The sequence below is a fragment of the Terrapene carolina genome, unplaced genomic scaffold (assembly GCF_002925995.2).
Source record: "Terrapene carolina triunguis isolate 2854851 unplaced genomic scaffold, T_m_triunguis-2.0 Scaffold714, whole genome shotgun sequence".
NCBI lineage: Eukaryota > Metazoa > Chordata > Testudines > Emydidae > Terrapene > Terrapene triunguis.
The window spans coordinates 6886746-6905465 of NW_020665065.1; the positions used below are offsets into that span (position 1 = coordinate 6886746).

The 18720-nt window shown below is 54.5% G+C and overlaps 1 protein-coding gene across 1 annotated transcript in view; it reads right to left on the bottom strand.

Moving 5' to 3' along the window:
- Nucleotides 1-55: 55 nt before the first annotated feature.
- VWA1 (von Willebrand factor A domain containing 1) overlaps nucleotides 56-18720 on the bottom strand; it is a 27423-nt gene continuing 8758 nt past the window's right edge. Inside the window, exons 2-6 of the mRNA XM_024201677.3 lie at nucleotides 16381-16944; nucleotides 6618-6896; nucleotides 5341-5613; nucleotides 3983-4252; nucleotides 56-2338 (exon numbers count right to left, since the gene is read on the bottom strand). Coding sequence (XP_024057445.2) covers nucleotides 2298-2338; nucleotides 3983-4252; nucleotides 5341-5613; nucleotides 6618-6896; nucleotides 16381-16944 — 1427 coding nt within the window. The 3' untranslated portion in view covers nucleotides 56-2297. The remainder of the gene's footprint in view (nucleotides 2339-3982; nucleotides 4253-5340; nucleotides 5614-6617; nucleotides 6897-16380; nucleotides 16945-18720) is intronic.

Here is an 18720-nt window from a genome sequence, read left to right on the forward strand (position 1 = left end):
GCAAAAGTTACCTTTAATCTATTTGCCACCTTGTAAGCCAGCAGGAAAGAATCAGTCCAACTCAATAGATCTTGTATTTTTAATTTACTGTCTTCAAAAGAACGCATTACAGTCGAGGGAAGACAATGTTAACGCATAGTAAGTTACACTGGGGAGTTGCGCAAAATTAAACGATCTCCGTCTTACAGCAAGAACAAACAAGATGCTTTTACATTTTACTGCATGAAAGATTCAGGAAGCTGTATCTTCCCCTTGATGCAAGTGTAACCTTAATGTTAGTCAATTACACATGCACCTCCCAAAGGAGAACCCAGGCCCTGTAAGCTTTCCTGCTGGAGTCAATGGGTGACAGTCATCTCTGTGCGAAGGGCCCGCCCAAGGTCTCTGTCCCATGGAAGCCACCCAGTTGGAGTTCAACACATCGGGCCCAATCAAGTCAATGGCAAAACTCCCAGAATCAGGCTCCTGAAGGGCTTGCAGGATCTAGCACATGGCTTCCCAGACATACAGGACAGCTATTAAAATGCTTCACGTGCAGGTTAAATAAGCAATGAACACCAAACAGAGTAAGCGTTTCTAGGAGAATACATGCACGTAGGCGCTGCGCCCTCGGGCACAGAGAAGTATGTACATCTCCTTCACACCCTACGCCCTGGCGGGTGGAACTGCACATCCAAAATGACATTTTCACTAGGTACTAAAATGATCAGCAGCCTCATTTCCCCCTACACACCTTCCCATCCTGAAAAGGCAGCAGGACCAAACCTGGAGGGCGAGAAAACAGCTAAGCGGTGTTCCTCCCACAGCGATCTCCTTTTACATGCAGTGCCGGATTTGAGGCAGGGCAGCAGCTATTTGAAAAAGTTTTTGATATGACTATAGTGGTGGGGAAAGGTTCCTGGAGACTGTGAACAGGTAGCGGCGCCAACAGCGCAAGCTTCCCCTCTATGGCCCTGCCGATGGGACTCAAACTCATTCAAACGGCACACGTCTAGGGCATGAAAATAAATTAATCTCCCTGATCCAGGTTGCCCTGGATCTTCCACCTGCTGGGCCAAACTAGCACCAACTATGTTGCTGGCTGCTTGTGGGGTGTGTGTGTGAGAGAGAAAGAAAAATGGTCACCTCAACTGGCCTTTCGGTGCCCATGACATGCTGCTTCTGATCCCAGTGGAAGGCAGAAAAGGGTATAATCTGGTATCTGTTGGGAGGGGAGGGGGGAAGCACGATTTCCTGAAATCCCTTCATTTCTGAGCAGATTATTTTGGGGGTGGTGGTTTAGTATCCCCGGAAGTGAGAGACTGAAGCCGTGTTGACGAGGCAAGCCCTATATGAGCTTCCTTCACACAGTTCTGCCAATGCATGTCAACCTTGACCTGGAACAACCCTGCTGCTCCATTCCTGGGAGTTAATCACGCAAAGACTGCCAGTCTTCGGAGAGAGACATAAATCAAGGTCTGGACTGGTTGTGGTTATTAAATACCCCGGGGCGCTTTATAAGAGTCAGGGAGTTAACCACTGTGTCCTGGCCAAACTCCAGATGGGTTTTTGCATCTCCTCTTCTCTCCTGTCCCCAAATGATTCTTCTAGCTGGATCATCCCTGCATATTCTAAGCACCTTTAAAGGCTCTGTCCTTCCACATCAGAGGTGGCTTCACTTCAGGGATGGATGATGGGAGCCCCGTTGCGATGCTCATTGAACATCTGGGATGTTTGGATGGAAGGTGCTATTCATTAGGTGAATCTGTTCTTTGCAGTCCTACCGTATTCCCTGTCACAATACCTAGATCTGCCTCCCAAACCCATTGATCTCACTGGGCACAATTCACCCCTGGTCTAACTCCAACAGCTTCTATGGAGTTATACACCAGGGATCAATGTGGCTCCCAGCCACTTGTGATCAGTGCAAGGCCACTTATACTCTGCAAAAACCAAAACAAGACAGAAAATGAATAAAAAACAGGAAGCAAACAACGGTTAAGATTTCCCACTTTGTCTTTTCGTCGCTAATTTTTCAGGCGTAGGAACATACGAAAGGATAGCACAATTTTTAACCCGCACCCATTGCATGGCTGGGATCCATCAGCCCGTCCGCTTGCTCCAGCCAGCCAAGCCGTTTGATAAGCTGGGGGTCGCACGTTACAGTTTCAGGAATCTGTGGGCTTGACAACAGCTAGGGGGAACCACACACCTCAAGGGGTAACGCAGGATGGGAGCTGATCGGTGAGGTCCCCCTATTCATCCTTGTCCAATCCTTTCCCCTCGCGCTGTAGGGGAACAGTTCAGTCCAGTGTCCCTCACGCGCTCCGTCTGTGCTTGTATCCTTGTGCTGCTGTGGCTGGAAAGGGGCCAAAGGACAAACCGTCAGCTCTGCCCGTCTGACCCTCCGGGGAAACCTCAGCGAGCTCGCCCCCCGAGACATAGCTCCACCATCGTTCAGGGGTGGAAGGGGAATATCTTGACTCCACCCTCCCCCGGCCTTGCCTAGCCCGGCAGTGTCCAAGCTCTGACCTTTCCTCTGTCCACACAGGAAAACTTCTCTCCCTCGACTACCGCAACCTCTTCCCCAACATGCCTCCCGCTCTCCCCTGGGTCCATTCATACTCAGATCATCTTCCTTTACCGTCACTCTGATGGTATCACCCCCTCTTTGAATACCTCTGCTGCCTCCTCCCTCCCCCATTTCACCACGGCAAGTTCCAATCTTCTAGTTTTCACCTTCCAAGCCCATCTCAGCTCAGCCCCTCCTTGCAATTCTGCTCTGGTCCCTTAAGCTCACCTCCCCCCGGCACCAGCCATGCCAGCACACCCACCTGCTCCTCCCATAAAGAGGTCCCTGCACTTTTTCCTGCCCTGTCCCCGATGCCTGGGACACCCCTCCCTGAACTTCTCCTCCTTCAAGACAGGGGACGATAGGCAGATGGGTGATGTCAAAGCAGCACTGGACACCACCAGTAAGATTTTCACACTGCAATTCCAACACCCAGGTGCCCTGCTCCTCTCCTGCTAACCCTAGGTACTTTTTTGCAGGTTGGCACATTTCCTCCTGCCTGCAAAGCTGCGATTCACACCCCTAGGCCGAACAACAGGGCCATGTAGACCAGCCACAGCCACTAGGGGGAGCACTCTTATTAGAAATGTGTGAACAGCTGGCTGCATCACAGCCTGGGGATGCCTCTAAGATTGTGGGGTGATATATCGGCATACCAGTCCCCGAGCACAAGAGCAGCGTCATGGCAATTAGAGCCTGATCCAATGCTCACTGAAGTGGGTGGAAAGTTCCCCTTGATTTCAAAGGGCTCTGGATCGGGCCCTCTAAGAACTGAAAGAGGATTTCAGTGTCAAAGCGTCAGCAGCCTTTGGTTTGGGTACCTCCATTTTTATGTGACCAACTCGAGACCCCTCAAAGAAGCCCGATTTCCAGACAGCGCTGAGCACTCGCCTTGGGAAAACCAGGCTAAGCTACAGTCACTCATTACTTGTGAAACTCTCCACCGCCGTCTCAGCCCTCCGAGAACCCCGGTGCGCCGTTAAAACTGGGCTCCTCAGCCAAGGAACCAGAGCAAATCAACCTCCCAGACAACAGCGCTTCTCGGACAGGGTCAGGTTAAAACACAGAGGATTTAAAAGAAATCTCTCCAGGTCCCTCTACTGTACGTTACGAACCGGAATCCTGCCAACCCAGCCCCCCGGGTCTAATTGTCACAGGTGCGAGTATCTACAGTGCTCACTGACGTCAAGGGGGGCTGCAGGTGCTGAGCACCTCTGTAAATCAGGCCACTTCTGTCCTGCCCCGAGCCCAGTATACACTGTCGTGTAAGAGCAGCCACTGCCACTGGGCGTGGGTGGGCACCAATGGCTACTGGGCCAAAGAAACTCTGGCACTACCGCATCCCCTCACAAAGCCCCCCCCACCCCTCCGCCCCTGCCACGAAGGCGCTAGTGCATTGCCCTCTCCAGGAGGGCTCCTGCCCCGACTCACCATGCTGCATGTGAACCATGCGGCACAGCCCCTTCCCTGGCTGGTTCCTGTACATGGGCTTCACGCACACTTTGTTGGCAGTGCCCGAGGCCAGGTCCGTCAGGAGCACGCTGTGGATCTGCGGCGAGACGCTGAGGAGCGACGAGGGGCCCGTCTGCCGCCGGCACCTCACCCGGTAACCGAGGACTGGCCCGTCGGCCGAGTCCCAGGAGGCCTTCAGGGTGTTGGGGCCCATGTCCTCGAAACGCAGGTGCCTCACCTTGGAGCTCTCTAGTAGGGGGACGGGGAGAAGAGGAGGTTATGGGGGCCCAGTCATTTGGCGTCATCCCTCCTTCTGGGGCCGATCTCCCCCCTATTAGTGATTGGCGCTGGGAAGAGGGCGGGGTGGACAGCTCTGCAGGCCACAGGCCCCTGTTTATCCTCAGAACAGGGACAGCTTGGGCAGTCGCCGGACTCCCTCTGCATGGCTCCTTATGCCCTGGAGGGGCCTGCTCCAGGCAGGAGGGGACAGTTCCATCTCCAGCGTTCGTGGAGTCCTCGGCCTCTCTGCTGACACGGACACCTGCCCATGGGAACTGGCCTGTGATACCCCTGCGCCCCAACTCACCTCCAATCTCCGCCATTGCTCACTCCGGAATCCTTCTGACTAAATCAAGCCGGATTTCACCTGCTCTGACAAGCTAAGCTCCAGAGACATCACTTCCTGGGAGCCCCCGACCCATGACACCCCCGTTAATGAGCTTCCACCCCCCACACTGGCGTGGGAGTTTTGGCACGTGCCCGAGGGGAGCTCATGACCTCCATCTCTCCGAGGCTCCAAGAGACAGGCCATGAGGAAGGAGAGGACAACAGAAACGACCTTCCGTCCCTGGGGACTCCAGCATCCTCCCAGCCAGCTCTGCTTGTGCTGCTCCAGGTGGCTTAGGAGGACAGACTCCGTTGGAGACCTGTTGCACACCTACTGCTGAATTTTCATCCGTCCTACGCTCTGTCACTCTGCCACATTTCTAGGATACGCACGCTCTGTTCCCTGAAAGCTGTATCGTCCCCCTGGCTGCATTCTACCCCCGGCCCCTTCTAGTTGACCCGCTCAATTGCTGGAGTCCTTTCCCTGAGGCGCAGCGCTCCCTTGCTGTGGGCTTTGGCTTTGCTTGCAAAGGCGGGGGGTGGGAGACACAAAACAGAGGGAGAAGGGCTTTCACCTCAGTGCCTGGTCTGGCCAAAGAGGTGGCCACATTCTGCAGGAACCCGTTTGACCGCAGGTAACAAGACCAGTCCCTGTTCAGTTCAAGCCCACGCGGTGTTATCTCACAGCTGGGATGGTGGTGTCCTGTCAGCAGAGGGCCCCGCTCACTCACCTTCCTGCGTGCAAGCTTTGGCCGACAGGGCTTTCTCCTTCCCCGATTTATAGATGGCCGCCACCGTCACCAAGTAGGTGGTGTTGGGGGCCAGGTTCTCCACTACCGTGCTGTTGTGCGCCCCATCCACTTCCAGCAGCTTAGCTGAATTGCCAGGCAGCGGCCCGTACAGCACCTGGTAGCTCCCCACACTGTCCGGCGTGGGAGCCCAGCTGACGCGGAAGCTGTGCGGCTTGGACTCCGAGATGAGAACCTGAGTTGGGCTGATTTCCTCTGTGGGGAGGAGGGAAAGGAAGACGTGTGTTGGTGTGATTCACGGCAGCAGAGCAGTCTCCAGCCACAGCAGTGTAAATAAGCTGGGAGCCTATTGGCCGTCATGGAGGCGGAAGCAACTCAACCTCAGTCAGACACGTCGACACAGCCCAATCCTGCTCTAAATCTAAAGGCTCTCCCAGGGGACTAGTTTTCTACACTTCTCCCTCAAACGGGTCCAGCTTCTGCTCACAATGTCACCCTCTAGTGGTCACCGACTCCACGTCACCCGCTAGTGGTCACCAGTAGAGGATGGGAAGCTTGCTACCGGTGCCTCAGCTCAGACACCCGGATCTTTCAGCTCAGGCAGGAGTGGCTCATGGTTCTAGACCCAGCGGTCCCAGGTTCCTTCCCAGCTGATGACGACCACCCACTCGGGGCGTGTTATACGTGCCTGGGTTGTCACAGGGTGATAGCGAGACGGGGAGTGCAGGTTTACGGAGCTCTTTCCACCTGCTTGTGCTTTGCTTCCCTTTACCCTGATGGGATCCACCGATCGGCACTGGGTAAGCCAGGGGAGCGCCGAGACTTCGTTTCCAACTAAATTCTGCTGTTTTTTTCTCTCGATTCATAAGAACGGCCATACTGGGTCAGACCAATGGTCCATCTAACCTCCTGTCTCCCACAGCGAGGAGTGAACAGAACCAGGCGGTTGGGGTGACCCACCCCTGTCTTCCCCTTAGAATCTGCAGAGATTTTAAGGCCAGATGGACTCTCACTGTGTAGCCATCTAATCTGACCTCCTGCGTAACCCAAGTCAGAGAATTCCACCGAGTGATTCCTGCATCACGCCCACACCTTGTGGCCGAGCTAGAGGGTCTCTCTCAAACCCATACTCACTCTCCTCATGCCTCAGCTAGAAGGTCTGGGCCAGGGACTGTTTGCGCTACGTGTCTCTATGGCACCGAGCACCATGGGGCCCTGACCCTTGATTGGTGCTACCGTAACATACGTCATCGTCTTACCTTCCAGCGTGGTGACCCTGGTGGTTTGCGGAGGGATATAGTGCTCGTTGGACTCTGGAACGAGCACGACCTCGTAGGTGGTGTCTGGCGAGAGATCGCTCAGGAAGAGGCCGGTGTGATCCCCGGACACCTGCTTCACCAGCTTCCTCCTCGGGTCGTCCGCAGGGGCGTACTCCAGCACGTAGTAGCCGGTGTCGCTGGAGAGGAGCCTTGGCCACGTCAGACGGAAGCTGCTGGAGGTGATCTCCACAGCGCGGAGCCGCTTGGCTCGGATAACATCTGGGAGAGAAACAGCAATCAGAAGTCACTGGAGGATCAGAGAAAAGTCCCACTGATTCCCTGTGCCTGTGCAAACAACTCCCTCCCATTACATCTGCAGCAGTAGCTTCATTAGGCACAGAAAATGCAGGTGAGCATTTCGCATTGCCCAGGTAGCTGGGGTTCGCCTCTCATGCTAGGAGCTCTAAACACATTAGAAATAACTCTATACACCGCTCAGATCACACTTAGTTGCAATGCAGCCACTTCTGGGGTGGAACAAGGCAGCTGTTTAGCAGCTCATTGCTACACTGCACAGCAGGTTGGAGCTAGGCTGCTATGAACCAGTCCCTTTTTTTATTTTATTTTTTTTATTTTTAAGATTCTGGAGCACAAATGTGCCTCTAGCCTTTGCCTCAAAGCCATGAAGTGAGTGTAAACAGAAGCAGGGGAATCTGGTTCATTTTAGTCACTTCCAAGTCTAAATAACACCCCATTGTATCCGTTATCATCCATAGGGTACCAGGGCAGCGCTTGTAAAGCAAGTGCATCTCTCTGCTTCGACCACCAGATGGCAGTGGAAACCACACCCCAAAAAGCTGGCACAGGGCTCAGAACTGCACAGCTGTGTCTGTCTGTGGCGGGTGGCAGCTCTACCCCAGACGCTCACTACATAGTACCTGGCCCTCAGCTCCAAAGAGCCCTCGTTCAGCAGCATGCGTTGCTCTTGGGCCCTTCAGAGCGAGCGGGGGAACTGACGCTGAACAGAACAGCAACAGCTGGGACAGGACAGGGCAACTCTGCCACCGCCCGCCCTGCCACCGGGCCCCAGGCTGCTCTGAAAAGGCCCCTCCACATCATGTGTGTGCGTGTGTGTCGCCCAACCCCGCCGCAAGGACTGCACGGAGGGCAAACTCTTGGGGTGGAGACACCTGCCTCACTGGGGCTGTGCTGAGACCCACCCCCATTCTCACCCCACGCTCCTCTCACACTGGTGCCCGACAGTCCCGGGCTGGTATCACTGCCAGGCGGGGCTGGGCTGGAACCTCCGACCCGAAGGCCGGGGTGGCCTTGCTTTGCTGGGCCCGTCGGGTGAGATCCAGCCCAGCCCTGCCCTGCAGTCACTGGCACGCAGCAGTCATCGCTGTACTGCTAATGCCTCGGGCTGGCACTTACCCGGCCTGCCATGGCAACCCCGGCCCTGCCTGAGGCGCTGTGCTGGGACGTTCACGCCCCACATGGGCACAGCCTGCTGCAAGCAGGGGCAACTGCTTCCTTTGGGGGAAACTCTCCTTAGCTCACGCCGGGGACGGGAGGGACACTCCGCCTGAGAGGCAGGCAGTGCCACTGTCCCCAGTTCACCAGCGTGGTAAACTGAGGCCTAGAGAGGTGAATGGTCTGGTTATCAGGCGCCCCCTGCCCTCTGCTCCCACTGACTTCTGGCCATGAAAGCCTCGCCCGAGCTCACACAGAGTCAGCGACAGAGCTGGGAACAGAACCCCCGAGCTCTGACTCTTAGTCCCACATGGGTCACCCTCCAGAGGTCAATCCCCTGCCTCCCAAGGAACCGAATCAAAGCACCTGCTCCTCTGGTGCACAGGAAGAGGCCAGCATGGAAGAAGAGGCAGTTCTCCCCAGGAGACTCCGTGCCCCAGCCCTGCTGCTGTGGAAGGGGGGCAGGGGAGAGTTAGGGGGTTGTTTGGTATTTGCTGAGCCCCCTGCATTCATCCCGGCTGAGGTCACCCATCCCAGTGCTCCACAGATGCCCCATTGTGTTGTGGCACTCAGTGCCGCAGTGTTCCCTGCCCCTGGCACTGCCCACTGCTTTCCCCCATTCTGTCCCAGAGGCGGCTCTCTCCAGGGCTGGCAAAACAGCAGAGCCCCCATTGCCTCCTGCCCTGACCCGTGCTGTCACCGACCACCTCTGGCCATGTCCTTTGCCACCTCCCGTGGTACCATTGCAAAGCCCTTCTCTGCAGCCCTTTGCATCTCAACTCAGCACCTCTGGTGCAAGGGCCTTCTCCTCTGCAGCTCCCACCATTCCCAGGGCCTCAGCACCCCCTCGCCTTCGAAATGCCCCCCAAAAGCCTTTTCTCCCTTGCCTGAGCCTCTCCCATGTTTCCATCCCTGCAGAGCCATCTGGGTGTGGAAGCTGAAGAGGCTGGAACCAGACTGTGGCTTTTCCGTTGCTCCTGCAAGGGGGGAGCAGGACATTGCCTGGCCCTGGGACTGGCAGGGCTCCCAGCCTGCATTCTCAAGGCCTTGAGGCTTGTTAGAGGAGCAAACCCACCTCTCACCGTATTGGTCTGTGGGCCTGCCCAGTGCCCCGCTGACAGGCTGCTGACAGTGCAGATTACTGGAAGCAGCAGGCCGTTGTCTGATAAGAGACTCCCCTTCGCTTTACTGGCTCCAAACCACACAGCTTCCTGCCCGAGTGGGAAAACTCAGCTCAGCCATGCGCCCGTGATGCCAGCCACTGACAGAGGGGAAGCCTTTGCATGGGGCTTGGACCAATGGGCCGTCCTACTGCATCCCCCCACTTCCATCTCGAGCTCAAAACACTTTACACATATCACTGTCCAACACGGACAGGTGGGGAAACTGAGGCACTGAGCGCAGCCCTGACCTCCTGAAGAGCACACAGCAAATCCACAACAGAGCTGGGAACACCTCCCAGATCTCAGGCATGCCCAAGAACCAGAAGCCCAACCTTCCTCCTTTAAACTGCTGGAGTTCCAGGCCAGCTCCCTGGTACACCAGAAAACAGCCTCAGTTTTTCCTTTGAGCTGTTTATGGGCTCGCCCAGCTGGGAAGGAACATTCCACATCTGCCATGCCCTCGCTTTCCCCCTTCACACCAACAGCCAGCCAGCAGCATTCAACGCCCCCTCCTCCCTGGTTCCCACCGTGCTTTGTAAGAACTCCTTTGTAAGCTCCTGATCCTGCCACCCCTGCTGCTCCATTTAGTGCGATTCCTAAGGGCACAAAGGACCAGCTCATTTCAAAACTCGGAGACAGAGATTGAGGTGCTGGAAAGAACATTTATCCTGCCAAAGGCCAAATGCACTTGGGCTGGAAATGAATCATCTCCGAGACAGAGCCCTCCAGGGGTGTTGTGTGAGAGTCGGGTGGTGCAAACTAACATTGCTCCATCCATGGAACTACCCTGTTTTACATCAGCTGGGGATCTGGCCTGTAGCTTGCTAACAGCATCAAGCTCTGTGCCCTGCTGCATAGCTGGAGCTGCCTTGGCCATAAAGCAAAGCCAATAAGCCACAGAGAGCAGGGGCACGTGGCTTGATTGATTCAGCACCCTATGAATTTCTGATCTAAAACGAACGTTAGGCTAGCAGGATGTTATTCCCTAGGCATCCATCCCGGCTGAAGCTTTCCAATCACCAATGATTCCTGCACCCCAGATGCCCCCTCACTCATCCCCCCATTAACAAAATGACTCTCTCTCAGTATCTCTTTGTGGCTCATGTAGGATGGACACAGACAAGCACTTTTCACAGCCACGGGCTTGTTGGAAATTTCTTGACTCTCAGTGAGCCCAAGGCTAAGGTGGCAGGAAACCTGCTCTTTCATCATCTGCAAAGGAAACATTGTTCTTCTCAGTGCAGTCGGCTGGGTTGGGACCCAGGAGACCTGGGTCCAGTTCCCAGTTCTGCTGCTGGCTTGTGGGATGACCTCAGACAAACCACTTCTCCACTCTGTGCCTTGGTTTCACCATCTGCAAAATGGGGATAAGCAGACCGTTCTCCTTAGTAAAGCTCATTGAGATCCAAAGTGCTGCATAAGAGTTAGGTATTCATTATTGTTCTTATATTACCATCTCCACCACTGGCTCAGCTGTGATCTTGGACAAATCTCTTCAGCTCTGTGCCTCTGTATTCCTATCTGGGCTATTGATACCTACCAACCGTTGTGAAGTGCTCCGAGGCACTGGGATGGAAAACGCTCGGTGCTAATAGGATCAGGCTCCCAAAGTTTGATTTCAAACGGAATGGCCAGTCGTTGTCCATTTTAACAAACAAACGCAGGTTAGAACAGACTGAATTCCGCCCGTCGAGGGTAGGGCCTCACATCTGCCGAGCACGGTGGGTGCTGTTCTTTATCAGATTGGGAAATCATGTTCCTTGACTACACAATGTATCCAGGTCCCTGACACAGAGCCTTCGCCGTGGGCTGCTGGAGCCCACAGACATGCTGCTTCCCCTGTGCCTGTGCTGGAACCGGCTGCAGTTTCTATTGCTCCTCTGCACGTAGGATCTTGCAGTGGAGAAGGTGCCAAAGGGTGATGTCAGTTTCTACAGACACAGCCACCGATCAGACGTGAGCAGGGAGAGACCCACACGTCACCCCACAGGAATTCTTTGATTGCATCTCAGGTCCGTCCCTTGGAGAATAAAGCCAGACTCTCTCCCCCAACTACAATACCTTGAGAATAGGTGCGTGTTTCTCACCATTTTAAGGGGACACTAGCAGCTTAATCATGGGCCGCTCTTCTCACCTGCGCTGGTGTACGTAGAGAGTAACCCACTGGAAGTTAGGAAGGATCCATTGTAGAACCAGGCACTGCCATATTAGATTGGACCCTGCTCCATCTGCTCCAGTGTATTTCAACGCCACTGTCTCTAAGAAGCAGCCTCATTGCCTGCGCTACGTTGCTCAGCCGTTTCCCCAAGATCCGATTTGTTTTCCCTGCGTCCATCTGTCTGTCACAGGTATTTCCCTGGTGCCCGTTGCAGGCTGTGAGGATTTGGCCTGGCGAAAGGAGCAGGATCAACCCTTTATATCTTTGCTGCACAGGGGCAGCACGGACAGCATCCTACACACTTGCTGTCTGCTGGCCAGAGAGCGGCACATTGACTAGGGGGTGACAGATTTAGGCTCCGTCAATTCAAGCAGGAAAGCAAATGCAAACGATTGTCTGCAGATGTGAAGCAATGGCGGACAGTTTAGAAGGGGTGCCCAACAGCCCCCCTAGACTGGAGAAGACCAGGGAGGTGGGGGTGGAATGAAGTAACTACGGGGGAGACAGCTGCCCTGGTCAATCTCCTAGCATAGCCTGAATCTCCTCTCGCTTACAAGAGTTTTACACTGTCACAGCTCCACTGACTTCAACAGGGCTACTTCCGATTGACACCAGAGCAAGCTAGATCAGAACCAGGCCCACAGTCTGTCGAGCCATTTACATTCACCGACCTTCCCAGCACCCCTCACCGCAGGTCAGTTGATATGATCATACCCATTGTATGCGGAGGGAAACTGAGGCAGAGAGCTGATGTCACTTTTCCACAGAGGCAGGATTAAAAACCAGCAGGGGGGAGCCCCCATATGTCCCAAACATGAGTCTATTCCCCTTCTCTCACTCACTCTCAGCACTGCCTTTCTTGTTGGCTTGGATCTAAAACTCTAGCATGACTCCCAGACCAAACAGCTTTGGTTTATTGCCTGCTTAGATCTCTGAGCAAATCTTTAAAAGCAAAGGAGATGCTTCTGAAGGGAGCAAAGAGGAGATAAAGGCCAATGCAGCTCAGAGAAGAGGCGTGGCCTCTCTGATTTACTCCCTTTGTGGGTTGTTCCCATGCTCACATTCACACCTGAGGCAACTGCTGCATGGGAGCCAGGTCCATCCTGTGGGCGTATAGCAATGAGTAGGGATGAAACCCAGCCCCTTCCTGGACAGGGGTGGAGGGAGGAAACTGGCCAATTTCATTACAAAGCTCATTTGTGTACCTACAAAAGGCCTTTTAATGCTCTATCTTGTTTCAAGAGATGAGAACAGGATAATGATGATAATAATGCCAGCTCCAGGCCTTTTCCCATGCTGCCCACTCGCTTGGAACGGCCTCCCTGCACTGCATGCCAGCTGCCCTCCCTTCCTTCCCATGGCATATGCACTTTGTGCACGCACAGCACGGAACCCGCAGCCCTGGGGAAGGGAAGGCGAAGGGGATGCACCAGGGCCCGCTCTTGGCAACTCTCAATTTTATCGAGGTAGTTGGTATTTGTCTTAAAGCCCCAGCTCCTGGAGTCATGGGCATAGGGGAGAATCCTGGATTCATTTAATAAAAAAAAAAAAAATTCTCCACCTCACTCATGCAGAGCAAAGCTTGGCCTGAGTGCAAGCTAGACGCTTACAAGCCAGAAGGCAAAGGAACACAGCACGTATTATTGCTGACAATCTCGTGATCTTCACGCCAGATCCTGGAGGGGCCTGACTTCTGATTGGTGTGTGCTAGGAGCTGGTGATGACTCCCCCCCGGCTTCTGGGCTGCTGCGGCCCATTTGCCAGCTGGGGTTTGTCCAGCACCTTGCACATTCCAGCCATGGCTCCGATATACATAGTATGTGCTCCCTGATCCCCCAACTGGAGGGGAGGGGGAAGCCCCGGCTACTCTGCAGATGTGGTTAGTTTTCTTTTCTTTTTTATAGTTATAATGTATGATTTTTTCATCCTTGGTTTTCTAAATGTGAGCTTTTCTTTAGTGACAAAATTGCTGGGTCAATAGGAGACCATGGAAAGGGTTAATTGGCTCCTCCACACCGAGCTCTAACCAGTCTCCTCTCAGCAGGGGCCGCGCAGGGAAGGAAAACCTCCTTTCCAATAGAGTCCGTCTCCAGCAAGCGACTGGAACACCTCGTAGGGCCAGAGGAACTGGCTCAGCTTCCCAAAGAAATCCTAGAATACTAGGAGGCTTGGGCCAGGCCACAGCTTTGCAAGGGCAGGCAACACCTGGAGGAATGGCAGTGAAGAGCCGTGTGGAGGACGAGAGTTGTAGGTAAGGACGTGCAAACGAGCACACGGCATTCTGCTTTGCTTCGGCAAGGCTGGCTCCAGCACTGCGCACGTGGCTTTTCGCTGCCTGGGTCTCTCTCCCGGCCACTTTGCAAAGGCTGATCATGAAAATCTAACCCACCTTTGGCCTTCCACTCTTACCAATCACTCTAGTTCCACAGCCACACTCGCAGCAAACCAGCTCGCTGCCAACGTGCTAACCTTGACTAGTCTGGCCAGGATTTTCTTCCGAGGACTGCGCTAGCCAAAATTGTGCTATAGATCATTCCCCTTGGCTATCTCCTATAGCACGTTACAACACGGCCTGTGAGATGCAAAACTCTGGGTCACAATTTCCATTGCTGGAATCCCGCTAGGAACCATGTTTAATGATTATTAAGAGAGCAGCACGCCAGGTGGCCTCAGGGCAGGACTTTGATCCTTCGGTGAATGCCAGCCTCCGCGGAGACACGCAGCCACGTTAGGTTAGCTCTGTTCCACAGGGTAAGCGCTAAGTGAGTCGACCCTGCCAACAGTTCTATCAGCACTGGGTTTATTCTGTGCGTGCAGCGGGTGGTCGTGATTGTTCTCCTTTGTTTTAATGGGACAGCTTCGAGCCGCTTGACGTCTTCGAAATGTTGGTTTAAAATTTTTGGAAAATTTTCACCGTCCATTTAGAATGAACCCACGGTAATTTACAGCTCTATTGTTGAGTTCTACAGAGTCACTTCATGCTTTATGGCTTCCGGCCGCTTTATGGACATTAACTAAGTAATCTTCTAAGGCAAGCTGGTGTTATCCCTGTCTTACAGAGGGAGAAACTAACTCAGGGAAGTTAAGTGACTTACCCAGTGTCACAGAGGGAGTCAGTGGCGGAGCTGGGATACAACTTGGAAAATCTTAGCTCGCACTAACACATGCCACTCAAGAGCCCACACCACTGCCTAGATGTAGCCTAGACTGGTGTGCTTACATACTAAAGAACAAATTGTTACACCAGGCTTACTGGGCAGCCAGGTAATCTTTTTGGCTGGAATTTACTAGCGTGCCTCAGAGAAATTGGCACCAATATTCCCTTATGTTTCAAAGGGATTTGGGCACCTAACTCTTGAAAATCCTAACCTTTATTTTCTACAGCTCAACCTCCAGCTCTGCTCCAAGGTCCCTGGGTAACCATTGACCCGTGGAGACAGAAGGACAGTTCTTGGGTTTGGTGCGTTTTCCTGCCTGGCTTGACTTGCAAGGGAAGCCAATGACCTGCACCTGTGATGATTTATTTCCAAATCTGGGGGGTTTCAAAGGAATCCAAACAACTCGTGTCTGAGCTCCCCTCTCTTCTCCCCCACCCAGCAAATCATTGCGACGCGAACACAGCCCGCAGAAGGGAACGGACCCTGGCTTGTTTCCATTGTAGCGTGCAGGGAGATGTTACAGCTGCAAGACCTTGTGGGATCTTCCCCAAAGGGAAGACAAGAATTTGTCCCCACTCTACCCCCAACCTCCTCAAGGCCTGGGGTCACTCCTGGACAAGCAAGATCAATGCCGCAGCTGTCCTGGGTCAATAGGAGGTCTCCCCACCAACACACACTATGGACCCGACCTCTGCTAGCAAAGGATGGAGAAGCCAATCTACCCCACACAGAGTGTCTAGGGGGATTCGTACCCCGCCAGCTCCTGAGAGCAGGGGCCTTCTTATCTTCAAAGCACGGAGCACAAGGGCCAGATTTTCAAAGGTATTTAGGCACCTAACGATGCAGAGCTGCGCCTGGCGGGATTTCTACGAGCACAGAAGCAGGTTAAGCTCCTAACTCCCCCCAGCCCCTAGCTGAACAGTTAGGCACCTAAATACCTTTGAGAATCTGGCCTTTGTCACGGCAACCCACTTGGTGCGGCACTAGTGGGGGCTGGACCTTATGTCGAGGTTGAGGAGCCTGTTACAGCCTCGACAAGCAGAGCTGGTTCTTTTACCTCAGGCAGCAGAGGCTCCTGCTTTATGACACGGCCCCCCAGATTCAATCCCTTCTGCTGAGCCCACCCGGGGTGCAGCGCGCCGTCACCCCTCAGCAAACATCTGCGTAGGGTACCTAGGCGGCAGTGCCAGCGAGCGAGGGTGAGATACCAGCTGACCGCGACTTTCACCCCTCCCCAGAACTGAGCGTTCCCAGAGGCGCCGCAAGGGCTGGCCACCTGCTGCGATTCAGTAAAATGGGCTTAGCCCAGTGGCCCCCAAACTGTGGGGCGCATCCCCATGGCGGGGGCGCAGAGGAACATTTGGCGGGGAGGGAGCGGCACCCAGCCCTGCTGCGCCCCCAGCTTTGCCACAACCCCAGCTCCTGGCCACAGACCTGCCCCCCGGTGTAGCCCCAGCCTTGGCCCCCTTACCCCTGTCCATGTCCCCTCCCCTTCCCGGGAGCCGCAGCCCCACTCCCGGCCCCCGGGGTGGGATGTGGACAGGAACAAGGGGGAGTGCGATCGTGAAAAGTTTGGGGACCACTGGTTTAGCCCCTCCGTGTTCTTTGTGGGACTGGAGGAGCCGTTCTCAGGAGATTCCCAGCCCTGGCTTTGCAGGCCAGAGACCTCCACAGAAGGTTCACAGAAGTACCTGAACTCTAGGGCTCTTCCCCAAACTGAGGAAGTGGCTGGCGTTCACTCCCCCCCCCCCGACCCCAAAGGGGCATCGCTAACTGGAACGGCTCTCCCCAGGCCGGCCAGCGCATGGTACCTATGATGGCGTTCCTCAGCTCCTTGGTGATGATGGGCATGTCATCCACGTCCACAAAGTACAAGTGCTTCTTAGTAGGCTGGCTGGCAGCTGCCGAAAGCTCCAGGTAGTTCCCCCGTCCAGTGCTGATGATGAAGACCGTGACCCCCATGTCCTTCAGCAGCTGAATGGGCTGGGAGATATCATCAGTAGAGAAGCCATCGGTCACCCACACCAGCACCTTGGGCACATCCGCCCGGGCGCCAGCTTCGTCCGTGAAGAACTTCTCCTTGGCGAAGGAGAGGGCTTTGCCCGTGTTGGTGTCCCCCATCAGCTGCTGCGTGTCCCGGATGGCCTGTTGCACTGCCCCACTGGACAAGTACCGGTCGAAGGGGAACTCTATGGTGGGCACCGTGCTGATGTGGATGATGCTGGTCTGGACGTCACTGGGGCCAAAGGTGAAGGGTCGCAGGAGGTCCCTGAGGAACTCCTTGACCCTAGAGAACTCGTAGTAGGAGACACTGCCAGAGCTGTCCAGCAGGAAGAGGAGGTCCCCTTCTGAGTCTGGGATGAAGGGCTGGAGACCTGGCAGAGAGAGACAGAGAGGAGGTTATTGAGATGGTGTGACCCAATCCAACCCTTGCCATAGGAGTCTGGTAGCAGTGAATTTGCTTATCTTCGACCAGATCCTGAGGTCCATATGCAGGCACTCCAATGGGAATTTGCCTGAGTAAGGACCTCAGGACTGGCCCCTTGTTTATATGTTTTCTGACATGGCATAAAGACTCCTGGGTTCTACTCCAGGCCCTGCCACTGACTCTCAGTGCCAGCCTGGGCAAGTCACGTCACCTCTCTGCACCTCCCTTTCCCTGGCTGCACAGCAGCATTCGTTGTACTTATCTGCCTCACCCGCTGGGTGTGGAGCTTAATTTCTGCAGAGCAATTTGAGAGTCTGGGATGAGGAGTGCGAAGCAGGGAGACACAGACATAGACAAAGGCTTGTTCCTTTTAATATGGCCACAGACTCCATGTAGTGACAACTGAAGAACAGAATTTGGTTCTCTAAACACCTTTCTAATGGAGACATTTGGAAGCACTTAACCCAGAAATGGGAGTGCATGGAAGGGTCTAATCCAAAGCCTGTTGAAGTCAACAGCTTTGGCTGTTTGGACTCTGTGTGTGATGAAGGCTGGGGCGAGAGGCGTTTGCAGGATCACAAACGGGAGGGGAAGTGTTCATGAGACAATCCCTCCCGTACAACCTGGCTCACACCAGAGACACGTCTGAGGGCCCCGGTGCTACACGCACAGCCCCCCAGGCTGCAGCACAAGAGGTGACGTTTGGCCCATCACTGCAAGCGGAGGTGCGGCTCCATAGCATGCGAAGAGCCGTGCTACAGCACCGCTCCTGGGACCCGCACCTTCCGCAGAAGGGTTAAAATCAAGCAGGCAACTGCTGTAAACAGGGTCCTGGGTCACCCAAACAGCCAGCGAATCCCAGCGCTGCCGAGCGCCTCTCACCCTCCCGCTCTTGGCAAAGGCCAGCGCGGCACTGAGTCAGGCCTGGCCTCTGCGAGCACCGTCCTTCTACGGGCATGTTCTGCACGCCTCCAGGGCGGTCATCAGCCAGCGGCGGCAAGAGTCAGGATGTAGAGCACAGCTCTGGTGGCTGACAAGCCAGGCAGCGGCTCGTGCTGCGTCTCTGCTCTCAGAGGCTCCTCGCCAAGTTCCTTTTAAAGTCACATTTTGCAAAGAAACACACACAAGGAGGGAGGGAGGGCAGAGAAATGATTATTCCTGGTATTACACCGGCACCTCGGAGCCCCATTGAACTAGGCACTGTGCAGACACGTGGGGAGAAACTGCCGCCTGAGCCAAGGAGCGGGGGAAGCGGAGGAAGACAGAGACTATGATGGAGAATCTGCTGTGATAGCGGCATTTCTGTCTGGCTTATTTGTTCACGGCTGCGGGGCTGGGCTCAGAACTTAATACATTCTTCAGACCCTTATTACAAAAAACGCTGTCTGTGCTGCATGAATCCTTAGGGGATTGAAATGCCAATCGGTGGAAGATGGACTGAAAATGCTTCAGCGGGGCAGTGTGGAACTACAGTGTGCTAGTCTTGCTTCTCTGAACACCTGGGCCCTCAGCTGACTGCAGGTCAGAAGAGAAATGAGGCTAGTAACCAGAGTCCATTCCCTAGCAGTATTGTCAGCCCCAAGAGTTCAAACAGCCATAAGATTGGCTTAGTGAGCTGGAAATGTTTTTAAAATAAGAAGGTTTCAGTTCTTTTTATTGTCTTTCTGGGTTTTGAGGTGTGTGTGTGTGTGTGTGTGTGTGTGTGTGTGTGTGTGTGTGTGTG